Here is a 23,665-nt window from a genome sequence, read left to right as displayed (position 1 = left end):
ATAAGAATTTTAAGAATAACAGCTCTTAAACTCATAACAAAAAACTGGCTTCAGAAATTAAGTCCGGTTTTAGAGAAATGGCGAGGCTTAATGGAAATAGTAAAAGAAATGGAGCAATTAACATATAAAATCAGAGGAAATCTTCAGATGAGACACATGCTGTGGGCTAAATGGGAGAGCTATATAAAAAAATGGGGGTGAAATGCTAAGATAGCATAAGACATGAAGAGATCTAACTGCACCTAAAAGCTTACTACTCTTAATACTGAGGCGGTCAATTGATTATTTGACGGATATGGAGGAGTATAATAATATGGAGGAGTCAACAACTGAACGGGGAGCACTTAATGTTTTTTTTTTTTTTTTTACTTTTTTATTTTTACTTTTTATTATCTTTGGAGGTATTGTCATGTACTTGTTTGTTTACTTGCTCTCATGGTGCGTCTCTCTCCCTCTAGTTGTATTGTGTTTATGAAATAAGAATGGAAATAAGGATTTGTGAAAATAGGAATTTTAGCTAATACATAAAAGATAGTGAAGTGTAAGGGATGTATAGGGGAAGGAGGTTACAGGGGGGTTAGAAGGTATTTAAAGGCATGTTAGGCCTCTCTTTGTTTTGTTTGTGTTTGTTGTTGTTTAGATATGTCCTTTTAATATTTTTCTTTTCGTTTTCGTGTATATGTTGAGGTTGGTGTCTGTCTTATGTCTATATATGTATATCAGTTGTTGGTTTTTTTGTTATTGTTATACTGAACGTCACTATGGTGTGGCACATAGAAAAATAAAGTATATAATAAAAGAGAACATTGACACGTTGTGTTCACATAAACAAAACGAATCAAAACCAACATTACACCTCCTTCTTTATATGAAAAAATTAAGATAAGAAATGCCTCTGTATTTATCCATATACACTTATGTATAACGAAAAAACAAATACAATTAGAAATACACAGAAGAGAATAGATCTTACAAAACTGACCTTTCTCTACTTGTGTATTAAATCGTTTCTCTATAAACACATAAGAGGGATAAACGTTATTTATTGTTTTAAAATGTAATTCCTTATATTTTGGGAGGATTGGAAATTTTAGGATTTTAGGATTTGATATTTCAGATTTATAACAGTCCTGCATTTGTAGTGAACATCTTGTTCTGCTCAGATACACGGTATTGAATAAATATTGTTTCAGAAATGTGTTATTACACTTATCATCCATGACGTCCACATAATCGATGTGAATTTCTGTGTTGTGAAGTTCAGTAAACTGTCCATTCATGTGAGGATGGTTGGTATGTTTTCGTATTACTTTACTGTAATTCAAGAAGGAACTTTTAAAGTTATATTTTGCATTAAATGCATCCAAATCAAATAAATTTCCCTTTTCATCTATTAGATTTGTTTTTGCAGCCAGTCTTCCATGAATATAGGGTCTTGAAGTCTAAAGGCAAAATTTATTAAATGATTTATATGTGTTGCATTTTATACTGTCCATGGTTGAATTTTTTTTGATTAAATTTAATCTTATAGTGTGAAAGTTTAATTTTGCCTTTTAATTACATGTGCATTGTCATGACAATGACATAACATATATCTTCCTGTCTATATAAAACATATAGATTATATATTTTAATCAATAAATTTGATACATCAAAAAGGTAATATAATATAACACATGTATACAATAATAATGTATTGCTTTAACCAGACATTTTGTGGGTTTAAAGTGAATCCATCCATCCATCTTCCACCACTTATCTGGAACCGGGTTGCGGGGGCAGAGATGCCCAGACTTCCCTCACCCCAGACACTTCCTCCAGCTTTTCGGAGGGGAGTCCGAGACGTCTCTCTAAATACAAAAAAGTCCAACTATTAAACACTGAACACTGAAAGGAGATGTATCTTTCACAAGCTAATCATGGCAAAGAAAAAAATCAAGGTTTAAAGTAAATGTTATTTATATTTCTGTTTTAATTCTTATACCTTTTCCCATCTTAAATTATTTCTGTGCACATTTTGTCGTAATCAAACTCTCCAAATGTCTTTTTCTTCTGTACATAGTAGGGAATGGATAAGATATACTGTTCTTGCTCAGATATTGCTATACATCAACTCTCCACAAGGTGGCGATAATGCGTCGTTGCCGACATTAAAGGAGGAGAAGAAGAAGCTGTGCCTTGTATTAGAGAATGAGAGATAATCGGCGTCACCTAAGAATAAACTTCAACTAAATACTTGTTTATATTCCTTGCTTTGAAGACTTAAGGTGAGCTTTATTCGAATCAAAGTTTTTTAAGTGGTTTCAGTTGTCCTAAGTCGGCTGCTTGTTTGTTTGTTTGATTTAGGATCCCCATTAGCATTAGCCACACATTAGCTATTCTTCCTGGGGTCTGATTTACACACAACACACACATTAACACTTAATAAGAGACATAAATTACACATGACAAAACAAAACAATAATAGACACAACTCCCTTAATCACAATCTATACAGAGGAGAACTAAATCACCATCATTCTCAGACATAAATACATAGAAATGAAATCAAATAAAACACTTTTATAACCAATACCTGCCTGAAATGACCTTATCTAAAATTATTTGACCACTTTTCACCTTTTATTATGATAGGGTTTACACTACCTATAATTAGGTAAACCTCCTTTCGAATATGCTGGTGGATCTGCGAGGTCTGCCTTGTCTTTTTTTTGTTTTTTATTTACTTTTTAGTATTGTTCTTTCTAATTTGCATATTCGAAATAAAGCTCAATAATAATTATATTCAACCTTCACTTTGTTCCTTCTAAATGACAAATCATCATTCATTACATTTTAAAAGATATTGTTTCGACTGAAACTTAAACCAATCTTTGCTACCTGCATGTGAAATATAAACTGGTATAGAGTTCCAGCCAACCATGGCTCTGTAAAAGCAAGTTCTCTGAATCAAACCTGTTCTCACCCTTGGTAGTATGAACCTCCTTTCTGATGTGATTCTTAGGGCTGCAACTAACGATTATTTTAATAATCGATTAATCTGTCGATTATTTTTTCGATTAATCGATGAATCGGATAAAAAAAAAAAAAAAAGCATTAAATTCCAACCATTTATTCAAAAACAGAACTGACAGTGCAAATTCCCAGTGCAGATAATCTTCAGAAAGTTCACAAACAGCTTGCTCCTTGAACATCCCTGAGCTTTTAAAGTATTGATTAAAAAAAAAAAAAACTAAATGGACTAACACAGAAAACATACACATGTATGCTTTACATCTGCCAAATATATAAAAATAATGTGCACAAAAGAGGTATACTTTGTTTAAAAGGGACCTGAGCTGTCAGAACAATAAATTAATTATAAAAAATAAAGAAAAATACAATCAGAAACAGGATTTGTTTGAACATTACAATTTGTTCTCTCACTGCCTTCACTCAAAAAACTCAGGATCTTACCAAGAAGTTTTCTTATTTTTTAACCTAAAAATGCCATTACACCTGATAACACACATAACTTAAAAGGTTAGGTGTTTTTCCCACGTGTTTCAATTGAACTTTCATTTGTGTCAAGCACATTTTAAGTTCTAGTTAAGTTTTAAGTTAAAGTCTTTATAAGATTTTGAGTTTTGGCAGTGTTCAAAATAAAATTATGAGACCTGCTGTATTGGAACAAATTTTCCTTTAGTTAAAACTGTAGCGGCCGGGAACAGATGTTTAGAGGAACCTATGTATGTACCGGTGTAGGTTACGCGGCGGTGTGCGTCGCCGCGTACCCTACGCCGTCGATTTAACGCGGAACCATAAATCAGGCTTTAGTGAGTGATGTAATAATCGCGCGACACAACGAATCAATAATGGAATTCGTTGCCAACGCTTTTAATAATCGATTTTTATCGATTTTATCGATTTTATCGATTCGTTGTTGCAGCCCTATATTGTAACCATGGTGAGCAAAATGATAATGGAATCTGTCATACAGTTGTTTCGGAGATCGTGTCACCAGTATATTTCTCAGAAAACTTAACATAGCATACGTAGACCTTTGTCTTACAGATAACCAGTCTAGTTTTTTATGCATGCTGGACACATTAGACCTATAAGGACACGATAAAGCACAACGTGCAGCTTTATTTTGTGCCACTTGTAATTTCTTTACATTTTTAACTAAGGTATTTGATCAAACTACAAAACAATAATCCAGTTGCGAGTGTTGCGACAAAACCAAAGCATTCCAAACCTGTCTCCTAACATCTAGAGATAAAAATTTAGAGATTCTTCTCACTAGTGACACGCCTCTTCCCATTTTGCAAACAACAGAATCAGTTTGTTTAGACCATAACAAATTATGATCTAAAATTACACCCAAAACCTTTGTCTCATAAACCTGTTCAACAGAAATATTATTTACATTCAATTTCAATATTAGTTCAGGTTTAAATTGATATTTAGAACAAAGCAATATTGATTTTGTCTTGCCAACATTAAGAATTAATTTATTATAACCTATCCATTCAGCTACTACCTTTAATTCCTCCTGCAATATGTCATTCAATTCACCTATTAAAGGAGCAGTAGCATAAATTGTAGAATCATCGGCATACCGTATGTAACAATATTAGATTTCTTCAAAACAAAAGGCAATTCATTAATAAATATTGAAAATAATAATGGTCCTAAACAGCTCCCCTGTGGAACTCCACATGTAACATCTTTCATTTTAGATGCACTGCCATTAAAATAAACTATTTGTTTTCTATTTAATAGGTAACTTTCCATCCAATTCAGTGCAGTAACCGTAAATCCATAATGTTTCAACTTGTCTAATAACAAAGAATGATCAATAACATCAAAAGCTGAACTCAAATCAAGTAAAACTGCACCCACTAAATTTCTATTATCTAATTCACTCTGCCAATCATCAACCAACTGTGTCAGAGCAGTACAAGTCTTTGTTCACGCTGCTGAATTAGAAAAAGAGCTAAAACATGGCTAGTATTGTTAGCTTGCGCAGGAGAACATAAACAAACTATTTCACTTATATTACTTAAAAGTCACGTACACCGTTTAAGTCGGATTATATAAGTTAAATCCACTCATATTAAATAATAATAATAACAATAATTAATAATATATTATTATTATGATATATATTATTATAATAATATATATATAATAATATTACATCTCATAACACTCGGGGCTCATGTTCTCAACTTCTTTTTAAACGTGTTTATTAGTTTTTTGTTTGCAATTTACAGCAAATCAAACAGGACATTCTTACAAGCAAGACAAAAGAGCAAACTTGTTCTCCTTATTCTTCCTCCCTTCCCTTCTTCCCCTAGCTAAATAAGTAAAACTAAAAAAGATAGATGAAAATAAAGCAAAAAGGAAGAAATAATAAATTAAATAAATAAATACACGAATTACGTAAATAAGAGTAGTAAGATATTGATAAGTTATATGAAGAGTTTCCAGGGCGTTTCTCAGTTATTTACATTATATCATCACACATGCTACTCTCTCAGAGCCTCCTCCTGCTGAAGCAAATTATCAACATTAACATCATTTCTCAAAAATCTTATAAAAGGTCTCCAGATGTCATCAAATACATGATGTTTCCTTTTAATAATGTATGTTATCTTTTCCAATATCATGTCTAGGGACAACTTCTATTGTAAAAGAAGCTATATAAATAAAATAAAATTGAAAAATACTTATAACAATTCAGTTTGTTATAATCCCATTATTATCAGCTTCCTTCCAATTAAAGTTGAAAAGACGTGACAGAGATGTCAACAGAAACAAATAAATTAGTTAACTGATGCTTGCAGGGAAAAAGAAAAAAAAATGAGTTTATGAAAGCTATATTATGAACGTACTGTATATGAGCATAAGGAGAACATCATTGGAGACTTCTTAGCAGTCTGAGTCTCAAGCAATATAACTGAAACATGGTTCAGAGTCATCAAAGTATGCGCTTTATCAAAAGTGTATATGATTCTAAGCCTCATTTTAAAGGTAGAAAGCATGAACTGTGTTCAAAAATAACTTTGAGGTGCCTGTCAGTGGTACCAGATTCCCAGAGTTATACCTCCCAGAGTAACTGCATGGCCAGACAGTGTAATCCCGACGGTCTCAGTCTACTCTTGCCTGAGTTTAGGAGTGGGAATTGATAGATCCCCTAGCCTTTTATGTCGTGACATGCTTGAAGTCTAAATGATTGCTTTAATCTGGCTATGTCTATAAGCAGAGGTGAGTATAATCTATATAACCATGAAAATCTATACTGTGTTTCCCAATAGTACATATTAGAGGCACGTATGAAGTGTAAAATATTAATAAGCCCTATCAAATCCTGAACACTGTTGGTCTTGCTAATAAATTGGCGGGTCACGAACATTTTCAGATGACTGAATTATCACAATCCAAAGCAGAAGACTGAATGTGTTTCTGTTTTTCTTTTCCTGCTCTTATTCAAATTGGTTTAAAAATAAAAGTCAGATTTATAAACTAATTTCAGAGTGCCACTGAACTGAAATTGATGACCTAATCTTTATGCTTCTCCTTTCTCGCTTCAGTCTTGTCATCATGTCTGGCGGTCCAGCAGTGAGGGTCAGCGTTGAGTCGTCCTGTGAAAAACAGGTGCAGGAAGTCGCTCTTGATGGGACAGAGACGTACGTCCCTCCTCTGTCCATGTCCCAGAACCTGGCAAAATTGGCACAAAGGATTGACTTCAGCCAGGGATCTGATTCAGAGGAGGATGGGGTCGAGGGTGAAACCCGGGACCGAGAGTGGGGCAAGCAGGAGACGGAGGAAGAGGAAGGTAACGTGTGCTCAAACGAAAAAAAAAAACAGTACAAGAAGTTTCTTAGCTCTTTCAGTCCTTAATATACAGCTGAAGTAGCTGCTGATTTTTCCAATGGTTGATTTAAAAAAAAAAAAAAAAATTTTAATTACAAATCTAGAAAATCTTAAATATAGTTGGTTGCCAGGGCAACACCAGACAGTGTCTCTCAATTTACATTACAGAAAGGTACCAGGTTATAATGTTCTACTCATACATGCAATAATCCTAACAGTAATGACTGTTGTTGTTTAGAACGACAAGTTAAAAAAAAAAAAAAAACAAGTTGATCCACTCCATTGATCAGCACACAGTTCATTTCAGTTGCATTGCAACACATCAAGATCAGAATCAGAATCAGAATCAGAAAAGGGTTTATTGCCAAGTTTTCACACGAGGAATTTGTTATGGTGATGATTGGTGCAACACAATACAAATATAAAAACAAATATATAAGAGATAATAAAATAAAATGAAATGTATAAACAATAAAAAGTATAAACAGTAAAATAAAATGTAGACCGGAAATGTACAAAATGAGGTTTTAAAGTGCCGGGTGAGTCTGTACAAAAGATGTTACTGTAAGTATTATCCAGTGTAGTACAGTAGTGCAAAGCAGCAATCTGAAAAATAAATGAGGAAAAACTTTAATGATCAAGTAAAATTAATTAAAAGACTTTACCTGATTTTTCTCACTGACCTCAATTTCTTTAACACATTCAACAGCTTCTAGAAAGAATTCACGACTCCTCACAAGGCAGGAGCAGATGCATACATGATCTGTAAAGCATGAATTTTGGAAGTAAATCTGATGAGTGGGTTCTTTTTGCAGGCACAGTGAAGTTTCAGCCATCTCTTTGGCCCTGGGACTCTGTACGTAACAATCTACGCAGCGCCCTGACAGAGATGTGTGTCCTCTACGATGTGCTCAGTGTGGTGAAGGAGAAGAAGTACATGGCGTTAGATCCGGTGTCTCAGGATCCAACTGCTGGCAAGGTAATGCGCCAAAGATTATCACTGTTACTGCTTCAACAAAGATCTGCAGAAACAAAAGAAATGCTAGATCTTGTTTCTTGTAATTCTAAGAGGATGAGAGTGAAGTTAAGTTTTTATTTCTTCAATAGAAACTTTTGTTGCTTTTTAAAAAAAATCCTGTTTATTCTAAAATTAAAAGCGTTTTTCTTCCCTTCTGCAGACGCCCCAGGTGTTTCAGCTGATCAGTAAAAAGAAGTCGTTGGCTACAGCAGCGCAGGTTCTCCTGAAGGGAGCAGAGAAGCTCAATAAGTCAGTGACAGAAAACCAAGAGAACAGGCGGCAGCGAGACTTCAACTCTGAGCTTCTGCGACTCCGCTCGCAGTGGAAATTGCGCAAAGTGGGAGACAAGATCCTGGGAGACCTCAGCTATCGAAGCGCTGGTGAGCAGAAGGCCTCCTGGTTCATACTGTCGTCCTACCGTGCTATTCAAAACAACCTGAGAACACCTTTTCTAACGAGTTAACATTTTTACCTGTGTAGGTTCTCTTTTTCCTCACCTTGGCACATTTGAGGTGATCAAAAACACTGACATTGACCTGGACAAAAAGATCCCAGAGGACTATTGCCCCCTTGACGTGCAGATCCCAAGTGACTTGGAGGGATCAGCTTATATAAAGGTTAGAGAAAGTTTTCACATGTGGATAAAAATGTTTGTCCAATAGAAGAAAGTGAGAGGGAACCAAAAAGAAAGGGGGTGTACTTGTTTTAATATATAACTGATGAAATTATTATCTTGAGTTATAAATAGTTGAAAGGGGACAACAGATTCTAAAAATTACATTTGGGTGTCTGAAGTGTTACCAAATCAATCAGCTCCCACATAACACAATCCTGCCATTAGTTTTAAGCAGACAGTCTGATATGTGGGGTTTTGTGAGCTGTTAAGATATGGACAGAGTAGTGATGGTCAGATGAAGGATCATGAATCTCTGGAGTGTGTGTATACTTTTTGAAGTGAATTAAATCGATCATGGTGAAGTACAGATTTTAAAAGGGGCACACTGACGTAGAGAGAGGTGAGTCAGGAGTGTTCTGCTAAACTAGTTTCTATAACCAAAGCTGGAAAAAAAGTTGATCAACTCCAACTCTTTGGTATTTTGACAAAAATATATAACATACTTTTCACAAAACCTCAGGAAATGGTGTCAACTTTTGAAAAGGAATTTAAAAAAAGCACACAATATAAGATGTCTCCTTTTGAGAGTAAAATTAATCAAAAGAAATGAACAGTTGTCTTAAGTCACTAACAAGTTATTTCCATGTTCAGGTGTCCATCCAGAAACAAGCTCCAGATATTGGTGATCTGGGAACTGTTAACCTTTTCAGGAGACCACAAAAAAGCAAACCTGGTATGGTTAAACACAAACACCTGGAGCTACGTGTTAAATGTTAAAGACTGGATCACTGCCTGTCTGAAATGGTCAAATAAAATGTATTCCCGCTCTTCTGTTCTTGCCTCCCTTTCCTTCCCACACAGGTATGCAGCAGTGGCACGTAAAGCTGGAGGCCGCTCAGAACGTCCTGCTCTGTAAGGAGATCTTTGCTCAGCTGTCCAGGGAAGCGGTCCAGATTAAATCTCAGATCCCTCACATCGTTGTGAAGAACCAGATCATCTCACAGCCATTCCCAGGTTAGAAGCTCTCATAACAAAACAGAACTCCTGGTTTTGTTGGGTGACAGCATGAGAAAACCTAGAGAATATATGTTTCACGTAAAATCAAAAACATTTAGAGATTGTGTGTATTTCTGCCCTTTTGTAGTCATTTATAGTGCAAACATAACCTGTGTAAAGTCATAGACTGGTAGACTGTAAACAATAGTATGGATTAATCTTAAAACACTCATGGGTAGGGAGATAAAAGTGGATAAGATTTTGAGATTTTCTTCTAGGGGTGTAACAATATATCGTGCCACGAAATTTCGTGATACAAAAACGTCACGAAACGTGTCGTGGAGGTGACAAAGTGTATCGCGATATTGGATTATTAATATTAATCTATTGTGTTGACTAGTAACGCGCATCCGACCGCGACCGCGCGGACCAAAATCTTACTCCGCTCAGAAGAAACTAGTCCCGTTTTGCCGTCCCGATCACGGGACTCTTGCAGGGTTTTGAGCTCTGAACTTTTACTTATGTAAGGCTGGTGTAGAGTGAAGCCATACCTTATTAAATTAAACCTTTTTGGGGTCGTGAGTAGGATAAACACGGGGACAACTTCTGCTGAGTTCCAGTGTACTTTAATGTCCCTCAACAGCGTAGGATTTTAGAACATCAACACAGCACCTAGTGCCGTACTGTGGCGTATCACTCCGCCCAATCTAAAACAGACTAATCACTACAGATAAACTGACTAGTGTCATTATAGTCCTTGATTTACATTAGAATATAAAGAATATATTTATAAAATAATGAACCCTGAATTACCAAAATAACCTTCTTAACAAAAATAAATCTCCTCTTACACTTATAAGGTGAGCATGAATCAATCTGTTTTATCATGTAAAATTGTATGTATTTATTTACTTTTATTTATTTATTTATTTAATTTTAGTTGTTAAATTTCTGGAAAAAAAATAAATTAATTCATACATGAGAAAACTATTCAGTTTGTGGCTAAATATTTTTACTTGTATGAAACTGAAGATGCATAATGCAAACCTGACATTTACTTTTAGTTCAGTTTGTGGAAAATGGTTGGCCTGGCTTTCTCTTTAAAACTTAAACAGTTATAAAGCATTACAAACTGTAACAATAGGGCAAACGCACAGCATTGTTTTGTATTTTGTGTCTTTCAAATAAAAGACAATTTTTTCTAGTCATATGTTCCTCATGCAAGGTTGTTAAAAAAATACTGCTATAATATCGTATCGTTATTGTGACCTCAATATCGTGTATCGTACCGTATCGTGAGATTAGTGTATCGTTACACCCCTATTCTTCCCACTGATAAAGTTAAATTACAGATTCTGTTCCTTCATATTCTATTTTAATGTATCTGAACAGGTCAGACATATCTGTCTCAGAGAGTTGGCTCAATGTTTCTGTCTTGATGGGGACAAAAAAATTAATTTCCTCCCTTCCACTTTAGGTCTCCAGCTGTCAATATCTCTGTGCCACTCCACGGGAGAGAAGAAGAACAGTCGTGCATCTCCGGAGAAACCCAAACCAGACGACCATCTTTACGTTCTGGAGCACAATCTGCATCAGATGATGAGAGAGGTGAGATGGGAAGTTCCTTTTTCATCCCGAGATACGACTTTTCTCATTTTGGCTTTCCGTTATATAATGTTTCAGGTGTTTATTTACTTTTTAGCTGCAAAAGTTCCACATGAGGTTAGTCGATACTTACTGGTGACGTGACAACATTGCAGAGCAGTTATTGGTCAGAGGCAATGGCCATCGTCATCTAAGGTTATAAGAACATGTAAAGCTCTGAACACATTGGTACCCACAGTTTATACATGTGTTTGCATGGATTGCAAAATATAAGGCAGGATTTTCCATCTGTGCAGAACAGGACATAGTTTATAAATCAGTTGTAGGGAATCATTTGTAATCTGCAGACTCTGAATCAAACAGCTTTATTTACTCTAAAAAGATGTCATAAGGTTTTGTATCCCATCACTGCCACCACAGCCTTTCTCAGGGTCGTGATGATAAACTCCTGTTTTTGACCAGTGGAGGTGATGCTACGGTTAAGTCCAGAAGGATTAGGACAAGGAGTTTTTATGATTTTGCCACCCATTGTGTAGAGAGAATTTTATTTTTAAGCTAATAATATGTAATTTTACAAAAAAAAAACAATTATTTCATGACAAATGAAATGATGATGATTTCCTTTCATTAGGTCTCACTTCTTGGAATAATGTTTGTTTCAGTTCCACAAGCAGCAGCTGAGTTCTGTGGTCATGCCGCATCCCGCCAGCGCCCCGTTCGGCCACAAGCGCATGCGTCTAGCGGGGCCAATGGCTTATGACAAGGCTGAAATCTCCAACATGCAGCAGAGTGAGGGATTACTGGAGAAGATCATCAAACAGGCCAAACACATCTTCCTCCGAAGCAGGTAACTGCAGCGTCTATGCAGTAATATTTTATATCTATGCATTAATATCGCAGAAAACATTGCTTGCGTCAGTTCAAGGTTACATACACTGGCTTTCTACGACAGTCACTCTCCAATATTTTGTTGGACTGTCTTTCTTTATTTCCATGTATAGGAAATAAATGTTAATTTTTCTCAGAGATATTGTATTGATCATGGGAGAGTTGGATTGCTGCATGACTTTCTTCCATTGCTCCAGAGTCCAATCTTTATGCTGATAAGTAGTTTTGAGGCTACACAGCTGTTTAGTTCCAATCCCTTGAGTTTCCTTCACATTGTGCGCATGAAAAGACTTTTAATTTTAGTATTAAAAATAGGTGTGAGTACTACTGTTTTTTTTTCACGATCTGATTCACCAAACGTTTAAGTGATTGCTGATCACGTTCATTCAAGATTCCCTACTTCTCCTTCCAGTTTGTAATAAAACATTGTATACTTCTTAACCCAGTTTTAGCAGTTTCATCTATCTTCTTAGATGTTTTCTTTGTTGATGCCAATAATTTGACCCTTCTGAAACAGATAAACCTCTTTTCTTGTATGGTTGTTTAATAAGAAATGAGAAGCTACTTGCTGCATCAGTTCGGGTTAAATAAATCATAATCAATTATGCAGTAATGATCTAATGGGAGGCTCTTGCTTGTTTGCTGAGTTAAATCCAGTTGACTTGTTTTTAATTTTTTGGACAGGCGGTGTACATCACCTCTGTTTGTCTAGTTTGCAGTGCCACATTTGACCAGCAGGTGGTGTACTTAACCTTTTAGTTTGAATTTTGTGATAACCAAGTACAAATAGATGGATGGATGGACAGATATGATGAAATCAGAATCGACTCTATTTACCAGGTTTGTGCAAACCCCTGAGGAATTTGATCTGGAAGACTTTGTGCAGGCACGTCTGTTAAACACAAGCTGATAAAAAAAAAAATGATATTGGTAAAAAGTGGAACAAGTTGCAGCGAGTCGCGTGAACAGATTCTAACATATGGTTACAGAAGAGTAAATCTCAGCCTCTCTTGGAGACTAAAGTGGAATAAAAGTTGCCAGTAGAAGATTAGTAGCTTTAATGGGGAGACCCTCCCTACTTTAGATTTATAAAGTGGTTTATTGCAGCAGTCTTGAGGGTGAAATGCTAAACAAAACCACGCTCTGATCATCACAGGACTGCACGGACCATTGACAACTTGGCTAGCCGGATTGAAGACCCCCAGATCCAGGCCCACTGGTCCAACATCAACGATGTATACGAGTCCAGTGTCAAGGTCCTCATCACCTCGCAGGGCTATGAGCAAATCTGCAAGTAAGTGGACGAGTAATGAAAAACGTGAGTGTGTTATATTCCAGATTCGGGCTGGGCTAACTTTGATGACACACTCATAAGGTTGAGATGTTTTATTGATTCAGGTCCATTCAGCTGCAGCTCAATATTGGTGTTGAGCAGATCAGGGTGGTGCACAGAGATGGACGTGTCATCACACTGTCGCACCAGGAACAGGAGCTGCAGGACTTCCTCCTTTCGCAGGTATCACCTATATCCACCCGTATACAGTTGTTGGAGGCTCGATATTAGGGATGGGCGGTATGGACTAAAAAATGTATCAAGATAATTTCTGGCATTTATCCCGATGATAAAAAAAAATACCAATTCAACTCCACCTTTGTAACTATAAATCTATCTCGCTCTCAGATCTGCCATGTTTGTTACACAAAAACGTCATCGACGGTAATTTATCCTTCTTTCTTTCTTTCTTTCTTTCTTTCTTTCTTTCTTTCTTTCTTTCTTTCTTTCTTTCTTTCTTTCTTTCTTTCTTTCTTTCTTTCAGGCTCATTTCCTTCCTTCCTTCTTCCCTTCCTCTTTTCTCCCTTCCTTCCTCCTTTCCTTGTTTTCTCCCTTCCTTCCTTCCTTCCTTCCTTCTTTTTTCCCTTCCTTCCTTCTTTCCTCCTGCTCCCTCCTTCCTTCTTCCCTTCCTCTTTTCTCCCTTCCTTCTTTCCTTGTTTTATCACTTCCTTTCTTCCTTCTTTTTTCCCTTCCTTCCTTCTTCCCTTCCTCTTTTCTCCCTTCCTTCTTTCCTTGTTTCCTTCCTTCCTTCCTTCCTTCCTTCCTTCCTTCCTTCCTTCCTTCCGGCGAAATGACAAATTCTTATCGTGAGGAATTGTTTTGACGGTTTATCGTGAATGGTAAAATATCGCCCATTCCTACTCGATATACAGGAAGCGTATCTGTTTCTTTACCAAACTCAAACCAGCATGGTTGGTGTAAATGATTTGTTTTGTTGCCCAGTTTTTTTTCTTAAAGTCATGTGACGTCCCGCCTCCTCATTACAGATGTCACAGCATCAGGTGCATGCCGTCCAGCAGCTGGCCAAGGTGATGGGCTGGCATGTATTGAGCTTCAGTAACCACGTAGGCCTGGGTCCGGTGGAGAGCATCGGAAACGCCTCCGCGATAACCGTTGCTTCTCCCAGCGGAGAGTACGCCATCTCAGGTGAGACTGTGGGGGTTGGTCTTGACTCAAAGTGCTCATCAGACCCCACTGAGATTCTGTTTTTACTCTGTTTGAGCTCAGTCACAACAGCAGCAATGCAGATCGATTATGAAATATAAATACCGTATTTTCACGACCATATGGCGCACCGTGTGGAAAGGCGCACCCTCAGTTTTGTGTGTCATTTTTGGTTTTAAAACACACATACGGCGCACCGACCCAAAAGGCGCCGTCTACGGAGACGGAGCTGCACACACAGGCGTTGCAAAACACACGCGCTAAAAATAGAGCGGAAGCAAAACTTAGTTTGATATTTTATTTCACTTTTCACATCAATCAAACCCTTCAAAGGTTCATATTCTGTTTCTGCATTAAATAATTTAAAAAAACCACCGGGGCGCTGCACATAAACCTGTCTCAGCCACTGATCATCTCCTCATCCATCCAGCCCTTTTCATTTCACTCTGGCTGGAAAAGTCTGTTTAGGCAACGCTTTTCTTTTAAAAATCACCACAGCCGGCAGTTTCTGTCCATCAGCGTGGCAGGCAAGCACAAGACTAAATACACTTTTCATACCCCGTTGTGCTGCGGATCCCGACCGCGGCGGTCCCGGGTCCCGCTCCGCCCCCCCCCCCGCGCTGGACCGGGTCCCGGTCCTCCGCCCCCCGCGCTGGTCCCGCTCACACACACGCGCTGTCGGGGAGCCGGTACCGGGGTTTGTATCCGACAGGAGCTCCGCTCGTTAATTCAGCTGCGCCAGTCCGAATTTCCAGACCTGTCTCAGCTTCTTGCTCATCATCATCCCTTCATCCAGCCCCCCCTTTTCATTCGTCCTTATAATGACTCCGGCTGGAATCGTCTTATGCAAAGTTTTTCTTTTAAAAATCACCATAGTTTCTGTCCATCAGCTGCGCCAGGCAAGCACCACATACATGAGAATGTGTGTGTGTCGCGCCGCGAATACACACACGCGCATGTCGGGGTCCGGTACCGGGTTTGTAACCGACAGATTTGGCTGCAAATCTCGGAGGGTGAAGCTGATCTGACCTGAGACAGACCCCAGAAATCTCTGCTCGTAAAACGGGCAGGAACCAGGTCATCGGACCACTTTGGGAACCAGGAAGTCGGGCTGCAGCAGCGCCCATCACCGCGGCTTTAACCGGGGAATGTGGACGGTTCCGACCGGCCGGGACCGGAGGAGCCCACATGGACTGGCTCCCGGGGAAAGAGCACCGGCATTTCAGCCGGATCTGCCGCGGGTAACCGGCGATCGGACCCGCAAACCCACGGCAGGTGCATCCTCGGCTCCCGACATGCAAAACACACGCGCGCTGCAGAACAAGTGTGCTTATTTAAATAGAGCGGGAGCAAAACTTAGTTTGATTGTATTTTGTTTCACTTTACACATCAAGCAAATCCTTAAAAGTTTTCATTATCTGTTTCGCATTAATCAGCTCAGTGGAGTCTCATTCACGTCGCAGCTCACGGGGGCTTCACCCGCCCCCTTCTCTTTTTACCATTCACATGGTGGCCGGCCTTACATTACCGTAATTCAGGTAATAGACACGGCCCACCGTTTCTTAAGGCGCCCGGCACATTTAAAAAAAAAAAAAAAAAAAAAAAAAAAAAAAAAAAAAAAAAGTTGCGCCTTATGGTCGCGAAAATACGGTAATATGAGGTATTTAAGAAATGAGGCAATTATGAAGAAGCTTGATGTGTGTTTTATTAAATATTTCCACACACAAGGCATTCAAGCACAATACTGGCATTTATGTGTTTTTATATAAGGCAAAAACTCAGACAACAATGAACTGTGGTTACACACAAGATCCACTGAAGCAGTCGTGGCACACACCTCACACAAAAATGCAAACCATCTCCTCTGTAGACAGTTGGATTGATCAAAACATGTGCAGGAAAAATTATTTTAAATAAAATGGTAAAAAAATATATATATGCAATATAAATATTTGAAGGTGGATAACTGAAAGGTCGGAATCATTGCAGAGAGATGTGGCTGAAATCTTCAGGGATCAACATAAATACACAGTCGTTTTTTTTTAGCTCGGCGAAGTCACATGCAGCATCGGCAGGTAAAACAGTCGTTATCCTGTCCAAACATTTCTTCACAGTATGTTCAAGCTTAAACACGACAATTCCTCCTGCTCTTATCCCGTCTGTCTGCGGTCTCCGTTTACCCGTCTGAGTTGCTAAAGACCTTCCTGCTTCCACATGTCAATGAAACGCAAAACAACTTATTCCTGATATTTCCTTTCTGTCCTCATCAGCAGTCAATACTCGTCTCTTTCATTTTCCAGTCATCTTAACATTCCTCATGATGATCGAGAGGAAGATTTAAACATCCTCCTCCTTGTTTAGTTCTCTTCCTGTATCCTTTGCCTCCTCTTCAAGCCATCAGGATTTGAGATCTTAATCCAGGCTTTTCTTGGGCTTTGAAAAACTCCATCAGCAGCTCTTAAGTTTCACGTTGTGCGGTTTACTCATAAGTTTCATAAGTGCCAAAAGAAAACATTTAAGCAGCACAGAATTAAAAAAAATATAATTAAAATTCAACAGTTATAAACCCCAACAGAAAATATCAAAAAGATAGAAACAATAATAAAAGATTGTTGGAAATACTGTTGCACCAGTTCAATTGGGATTTAATTGTTAGTCCGAAGCTCATGCACCTAATTGATAATTGGTTAGTTTGCTTTCTGTCCACGTTTTTTTGTCTCGCACTGATAATAAATGCAAAATACCTCCAAAATGATATCTGCATTTATAAGAAAAAACAAGCCATCACGCCCTCTTTAAAAAAAAAAATAAAAAGGGTCGGAAATGCTTTGTTATTCCATCAGATATTCAGTGAAAATAATCTGATGCCTTTCCAGCATGAGCAAATTGTGATGTAAAATAATCCTCAGTAATGATGTGAGCATGAGTAGATGTTGAACCAGATGTTGCATTACAGGTTTAGCTTTACTCTACCAAGGATGACATTTGTGACTTTTCTCTCACTGTCCCTTTTATTCTTTGGAGCAGCAGAGTTGAGTGTAAGTAGCAGAGAAAATATGTTGGAGAGGACAGAAATCAAAACAAGTTGGCGCAAGCTGCGGGATTATTAAAAAACCTCAGCACAGAGGAATGTCTAGAACGTACTCTGTCGACATCAATTTTATTCAATAAAAGGATACTGTGTACCCTAATTTTTACCTCAAATCATAAGGAATTACTTGTGGACGAAAGCAGATTGTTGTCATGAGTCCAGCATTTGTTTCTGTTTCTGGTTAGTGCGCAACGGCCCAGAGAGCGGCTGCAAGGTTCTGGTCCAGTTTCCCCGGACCCAGACCAAAGAGCTACCCAAGAGCGACGTCATCCAGGACGGCAAGTGGAGCCACCTCCGAGGGCCGTACAAGGAGGTGCACTGGAGCAAGATGGAGGGACGCAACTTTGTCTACAAGATGGAGCTCCTCATGGCCGCCCTGACTCCATGCCCTTAGATTCACCATCAGACTTCAGTACCACACTCAGTGTCGCTGTCGCTGTACATTTGAACAGCAGCTCTTGCATGAAGAATCCATGTTTTCTATAGACTTTATATATGTTTTGCGTTTGTGACACCAGCTGTTTATTTTACGCAGTTCATGGACTTCTACACACTGCTATAAACTCTTTCAGCCTGCAGAAACATCAGCTGGCTCTTTGTGATGAGTTTTTGGAGTGTGTGTCTAATACCTCATACGGTTTAATACAAAATAAATTAAATCTCTGTGTGTATTCATGCATATTTACCTAATTCATCTCAGAATTAATTTTCAGCTCACAGGTAGAAAACGACACTGCATCTGAAGTCTGAAAAAGCTGGAAATCTTTAATGTCCATTCATATTTTTAAGTAAAAGAACATCACAGAACTGGGTGAAAGAGAATATAATAAATAATATACTGTGTATTGTTTTCCAGTGTTGTGGTGGACATATTTACAATCATTTCATACTGCTAGCAGTGAGTTTTAAAAATATGTTCAGCTCAAAAATGTAAACCCGCTTCAGATTTTTTTTTTTTTCTTAAATCAGCTTTAAGTTACTTTAAATGACAGTTATTACCGTATATACACATCCCAAGTTTTAAAACGGTTCCTGGTGTTGCAGCAGTGATATGTTGGAAGAGTCTCAGGTGTGTTTGGGTGCCAGGTATGATGCACAAACGGATACGTGTCAAAGACGTTGCAGCTCTGTTGCATCGGTTTCTGCGTAAAAAGAAAATTAGACTTTGTCAAAATGAAGTCACCCTTGTAACAAAGCTATATTGCAGACCTACACCAACCTTTGTACTCCTACACACCCATAAATGTATAAAAAAAAAAAAAGATAGCGCCAACCTATATTTATATCTACTGTTCATGCAAAATGTGTCATCACAACATCTGATTTCTACCCTTGTAGATGGGCTAGTGTGAAGTTGAAAACATTTTCATTTTCCACATCCAAAGACCTAATGTAATAACTCACATAAAGTAGTGAAATTAAGATCAGGCTACACATTGGCTTACCTGGCATCTGCTTCCTGCGTCTCCATTCCTTGACCTTCCTGCAGGCCTTGTGCAGCAGCCATGTGGCCAGCATGAGCAGCGCTGCCAGGGAGGCCAGCGCCAGAGCCGCGATGACCAGGTACTGAAGATCCTCGTACAGAACCTCTGAAGGACGGAAACAAAGGCATCAAAACCTGCATTTACTTCAAACAGCTCTGCACGTTTCCTATATGCAACGCAAGACTCATATCAGGGCGTTATGTTTTTCAAAAGGAAGATAGCGTCTCTTCTTGTTTACTGATCATTTTCTTTGACAAGAATATCAAAGATTTTTTCCGTCACAGATTCCAGGGTGATGTGTCAGTCATGGGTGCTTTTATGCAAAAACACACAGCTCAGTGGGGGGTGTTGTCTTCACCCTCCTCTCTTTATCCTTAAGCTTCTTTTGTTTCTTTCTTTCTCGTGCTGCATTCACTGCATCTCAGAAGTGAAAGGTAGAAAACCCTTTTCACTCTTGCTTTTTAAGGTGTTAAGAACAAATTTGCTTTCCCTTTTATGTAGTTAATTTCACTATGACAAAAGTATGTCAAAGTATGTCCATTAGAAGCTGGAAATTCCTATTTCTGGTTTATTATTGTCAGTTTCATCTGTTTGCAGCAACAGAACACGCTGTTGCAAACTTTCAAACATTTATATGAGAAATGACTTCCTTGACTCAAAAAAATGAAGCATGTTGACTGTTTTGGCTCATCTGCCTCTTCCCAGGATTTTGTATTAATTAATTAAGAGTTTCTCTTGTTTTTACACCCCAGACTACTTGAGAGAAAAGTAAATATCAGAGAATAACATATCAATCTTTTTTTACAGTTTTGTTATCTGGTAGTTTGACCCCAACAAACTTTTACTGCATGCTTCCTCACATACTGTAGTGACGACACACTTCGGGGGTCTTTGAGTCCCGTTTCAGTTTGAAGTGCCTTCATGGCAACACAAAGTTGTGCAACCAATCTCAAAAGAGGCACACCCCATCATAAAGAAGTGTGGGGTGGAGTCACGTGTCACACCTCACCACCTAAAACCAACTGATATTGTCCGAGCCGTAAGGACGACACGGCTGTTTATTGTCATTCTGTGATGTTTTCAACAAGACAGCTGTTATCTTTGCACATTTCTTCTTATTCTGGGTCCTGGGTGGTTGCTGAGGTGTATCCCACTTCTCTTTGGCCCAAAGGCAGGGGCAGACTGACAAATCAAGTCACAGGCATTTCATCAATATGTGGGGAAACTGCATCAACTTGAGGAGAAAAAAGGAATATAAAATTCCTCCTTTTAATAATAATAATAAAAATAATAATTAATTTTATTTAGCCTTACAGGTCACCTTACAAGTGATACAAACACACATTTTATAAGTTGAAATACAGTATTTTCTGCACTATAAGGCGCACCGCATTATAAGGCGCACTAAATATATGGTAAAATACCGTACTATAGTGGCTGGGGTTGAGTTACATATCTACCTGATGGAGCTGCGCTACAGCAAATGCAAAAAAAAAAAAAACAAGAAGAAAAGTCACGTATGTCAAACTTTATTAACAAAATAAAAACCAGCTTTGCTCCGTCTCGTCAAAGTCTCCATGATGCGAGTCAGCGTCGCTGCTGTTGTCTTAAACGTCTGTGAAGATTCCTGACGTTTTTAGCGCCATTACTTCGGCGACACCAACTACAGTAGCTACAATCCCCCTGACTACAGTAACAGAAATGACCGTAATGATCATATACAGGGGTCCTCAATCCTGGTCCTCGAGGGCCGGTGTCCCTGCAGGTTTTAGATGTTTCCCTGCTTCATTGCACCGTGATACAAGTGACTGTGTCATCAACAGAATTGTGCAGCCCTGGATGAAAAGCTGATGACGATGATTAATTAGAATCAGGTGTGTTAAAGCAGGGAAACATCTAAAACATGCAGGACACCGGCCCTCGAGGACCAGGGTTGAAGACCCCTGATCATATATAAGGCGCACTGCACTATAAGGCGCACTGCCGTTTTTTGAGAAAATTAAAGGCTTTTAGGTGCGCCTTATAGTGCGGAAAATACGGTACAGTTAATACTGTTTTTTAGACTGTTTGGTCATGTTTAGGCACATGTCTATTTAACACACCCATTGTGCCTGTGGACTGGATCCGGTTGGCTGCAGAGGGAAACACCCATAGAGAATGAGACACACTCACCGTTGACTTTCAGGACAAACACAGCATCCTTGCTGCTTCCAGCTGGGTCCATGACAGTGACAACGTAATATCCCGAATCCTGCAGCCGCAGGTCCGACAGGTGCATTGAACCATTGTCACAGGCCTTCACCCTGCTGCTGTAATCCACAGTTATGTTGGTGTACACCCCGGGCTCCCACGTCCCTATAGAGCGGCTCACCAATGCCGACATAAAGGTCCATTGTATAGTCGGGATCCCGTTGCAAGTAACATCCACTGAGAAGAAGACATCCTCCTTGACTGACCTGGTGAGGCTCCTCAGCGACGTGTGGATGGAGATAGCGCCAGCTTGTAAATAGAAAAAGGAAGGAGAGATGCAAAACAGTTAAACAAATGCATGAGGCCACTAGCTCAGATACATACGTATGAAAAATAACCACATTTACCTTTAACATTTGGCTACTAATCAACTTTTATGTGACCGTAATTGCAGCATAAACATGCTTACGTATGACACAGTGGATTGCCTTAACGGGAAAATATTTCAGTGAGGAACAATGAGTCATTGTTTCTGAGTAATAGTCGCTCCCAGTCCATCACAGCCAGAACTGTTCTGTTTTAAATACTTTCTCTGTCAAATTGCAACCTTCTTTCTGACTTGGAGTAAGAAACTAGTCAAACCAGGTGAGTAATGTTACTGTGAATGTGCTGCAATATTAGGCTGACGTCAATTTTTACCACCCTTCATTAAATGTTTTCACACGGATGTCAGTAGAGTATCTGGTTCTGCTGGTGTTGTTTGCTCAATGAAGCACAACTAAAGAATTTCAAATGAGAATACCAGGCTGAGTAATAAGTAAGCTGCAATGATTAATAAACATTAAACTTTACCATATGTTTTATGTGAGGGAATAGATTAAATAAATGCTATTTAAGGCCAATAACTTTGACCAGAGAAGCCTTGACATACATTGATTTTGTTACTCCTGTTTTAAAAGAAATACATTTGCAGTTTCTTTGGGGTTTTAGTTTTCCCTTTCCTGCACTAAAATCTTGGGACAGCACAGGTTTATTTAGTTAACCTGAAAGGATTGTGTTTTACCTCCCAGTTTGAGTTTCTACGGAAAGGGCAGGACCCTTATCATATGTATTTAGTGCTAAACAAATATAGGATTGTCCTAACAGCATGAGGTTAAAGACACCAGTATAACAGCAGTAAATTCTTAGAAATGTATTGGAAAGCTTACCTAAGTGAGACATGTGTAGTGCAAGGCTGATAAACACTTTCCAGAGCCTGAAATGCCACATTTGAATTGCAGACCCATCTGTTGAACCGCAGCAGCAGAATCTCCTCCGGGTTATCTCATGTTCTGGTGCATCTTCTTCTTTTCTTTCTACAGCAGCCTCTCCTCATTCTCAAAGTATTTCCATCGTCGGCCTTTTTGTGCCTCTGTTTGTTCAGGTGTGAGTCGTGTCCTCGTACCTTCAGTGAGACACCAGAGAAGCGCAGCAGTATCCCACCTTCCTCAGGACTGCACTTGTTTTCTTTTCATACCTGCGCAAGTCAGCGCCAGCCAGCCCACACCCATCAGACAGGTTGAGCCAGAGATTACTGAGCAAACACACGCAGACTTCTACAGCGATCAGACACACACACACACGCCTGAAGGAAGAGATGTATGGAACGAAAACTGTAGCCTATATCCTCAATTCCTCACCGCGTTGCCTCATCAAACTCTCCTTCACTGATTTACAGTGTCAAAAGGAAACTGGACAGGTGGAGTCACATGGCGTCCACGAGGCGACACTCCTGGTAGAACATGTTAAACAGGAAGTGTGTATCCACACTCTTTGAAACACAAACAGTGAGCAGAGAGTTACAAAGAGTTGACATTTAGGTTCAGCAGCTACAAATGACAGTGGGACTATTGCTGATTTATTTTATTTTCTTTAAAAAAAAAGAAGCTATAATTTATTGTAAATGATTTTAGAGTGAAAAGGTATAATATTATTTCATGTTTGGCTGATAAAATCTGACATGTTGATGTGGAAACACTGTTTCCATCCTGGGAGAAAAGGTGGAAATTACAGAAATGTGGATATTTTACCTGGACGTCAGAATAGATTGAACTGTTTATAAGAAGCCACATAGCAGACTCCTTCAGTAAGCTCAGGTCCAATTTGCAGGAAGTTCTGTAAGTCTGTGTTTAAGGGATGATTTCTTTTTATTTCACAGACCATGCCAAAAAACAATCCACTCAGCGTCCTCTCCACCACTGAAAAACTTAAAAACTGCAAAGTTATCAGTATTTTGCCTATGAGGCAGGTGATAGCAACTTCCACTTCCGCCCTACAGTATGATGGTAAGCAGGCTGCATTGCTTGCTTCCTTGCTTCCAACATGTTTTGAGATATTCAGTCCCTCCTGGTTAACTACTCGACAAACCCAACAACTTCTT

The 23,665-nt window shown here is 38.7% G+C and overlaps 2 protein-coding genes across 2 annotated transcripts; one reads left to right on the top strand and one right to left on the bottom strand.

The window, feature by feature from the left end:
• Positions 1-2,145: 2,145 nt before the first annotated feature.
• On the top strand, positions 2,146-18,231 carry med17 (mediator complex subunit 17). Its single transcript, XM_061719831.1, has 13 exons — positions 2,146-2,267; positions 6,579-6,823; positions 7,677-7,840; positions 8,040-8,259; positions 8,360-8,496; positions 9,147-9,228; positions 9,357-9,509; positions 10,969-11,099; positions 11,759-11,943; positions 13,141-13,278; positions 13,383-13,500; positions 14,304-14,463; positions 17,758-18,231. The coding sequence occupies exons 2-13, from the start codon at positions 6,589-6,591 to the stop codon at positions 17,964-17,966; spliced, it is 1,932 nt and encodes a 643-aa protein (XP_061575815.1). The 5' UTR covers positions 2,146-2,267; positions 6,579-6,588; the 3' UTR covers positions 17,967-18,231.
• Positions 18,232-18,587: 356 nt separating this feature from the next.
• LOC133441981 (V-set and transmembrane domain-containing protein 5) lies at positions 18,588-22,965 on the bottom strand. The gene is made up of 4 exons (XM_061719829.1): positions 22,455-22,965; positions 21,229-21,555; positions 19,018-19,161; positions 18,588-18,714 (listed from the first exon to the last, which is right to left on the bottom strand). The coding sequence occupies exons 1-4, from the start codon at positions 22,513-22,515 to the stop codon at positions 18,683-18,685; spliced, it is 564 nt and encodes a 187-aa protein (XP_061575813.1). The 5' UTR covers positions 22,516-22,965; the 3' UTR covers positions 18,588-18,682.
• Between the last annotated feature and the right edge of the window lie 700 nt (positions 22,966-23,665).

The sequence above is a fragment of the Cololabis saira genome, chromosome 4 (assembly GCF_033807715.1).
Source record: "Cololabis saira isolate AMF1-May2022 chromosome 4, fColSai1.1, whole genome shotgun sequence".
NCBI classification, from domain to species: Eukaryota; Metazoa; Chordata; class Actinopteri; order Beloniformes; family Belonidae; genus Cololabis; species Cololabis saira.
This window is presented reverse-complemented; position numbering and strand designations above follow the sequence as displayed.

Bases quoted from the DNA above. Each gene is read 5' to 3' on its own strand.
- med17 (XM_061719831.1), top strand. From the start codon at position 6,589: ATGTCTGGCGGTCCAGCAGTGAGGGTCAGCGTTGAGTCGTCCTGTGAA. The intron at 8,497-9,146 runs GTTAGAGAAAGT...TTCCATGTTCAG, and splicing joins AGGGATCAGCTTATATAAAG to GTGTCCATCCAGAAACAAGC. The intron at 11,100-11,758 runs GTGAGATGGGAA...TGTTTGTTTCAG, and splicing joins TGCATCAGATGATGAGAGAG to TTCCACAAGCAGCAGCTGAG.
- LOC133441981 (XM_061719829.1), bottom strand. From the start codon at position 22,515: ATGTGGCATTTCAGGCTCTGGAAAGTGTTTATCAGCCTTGCACTACAC. The intron at 19,162-21,228 runs GTGAGTGTGTCT...TCCGTCCTTCAG, and splicing joins GTTTGTCCTGAAAGTCAACG to AGGTTCTGTACGAGGATCTT. The intron at 18,715-19,017 runs GTAAGCCAATGT...CTTTTTACGCAG, and splicing joins ACGCAGGAAGCAGATGCCAG to AAACCGATGCAACAGAGCTG.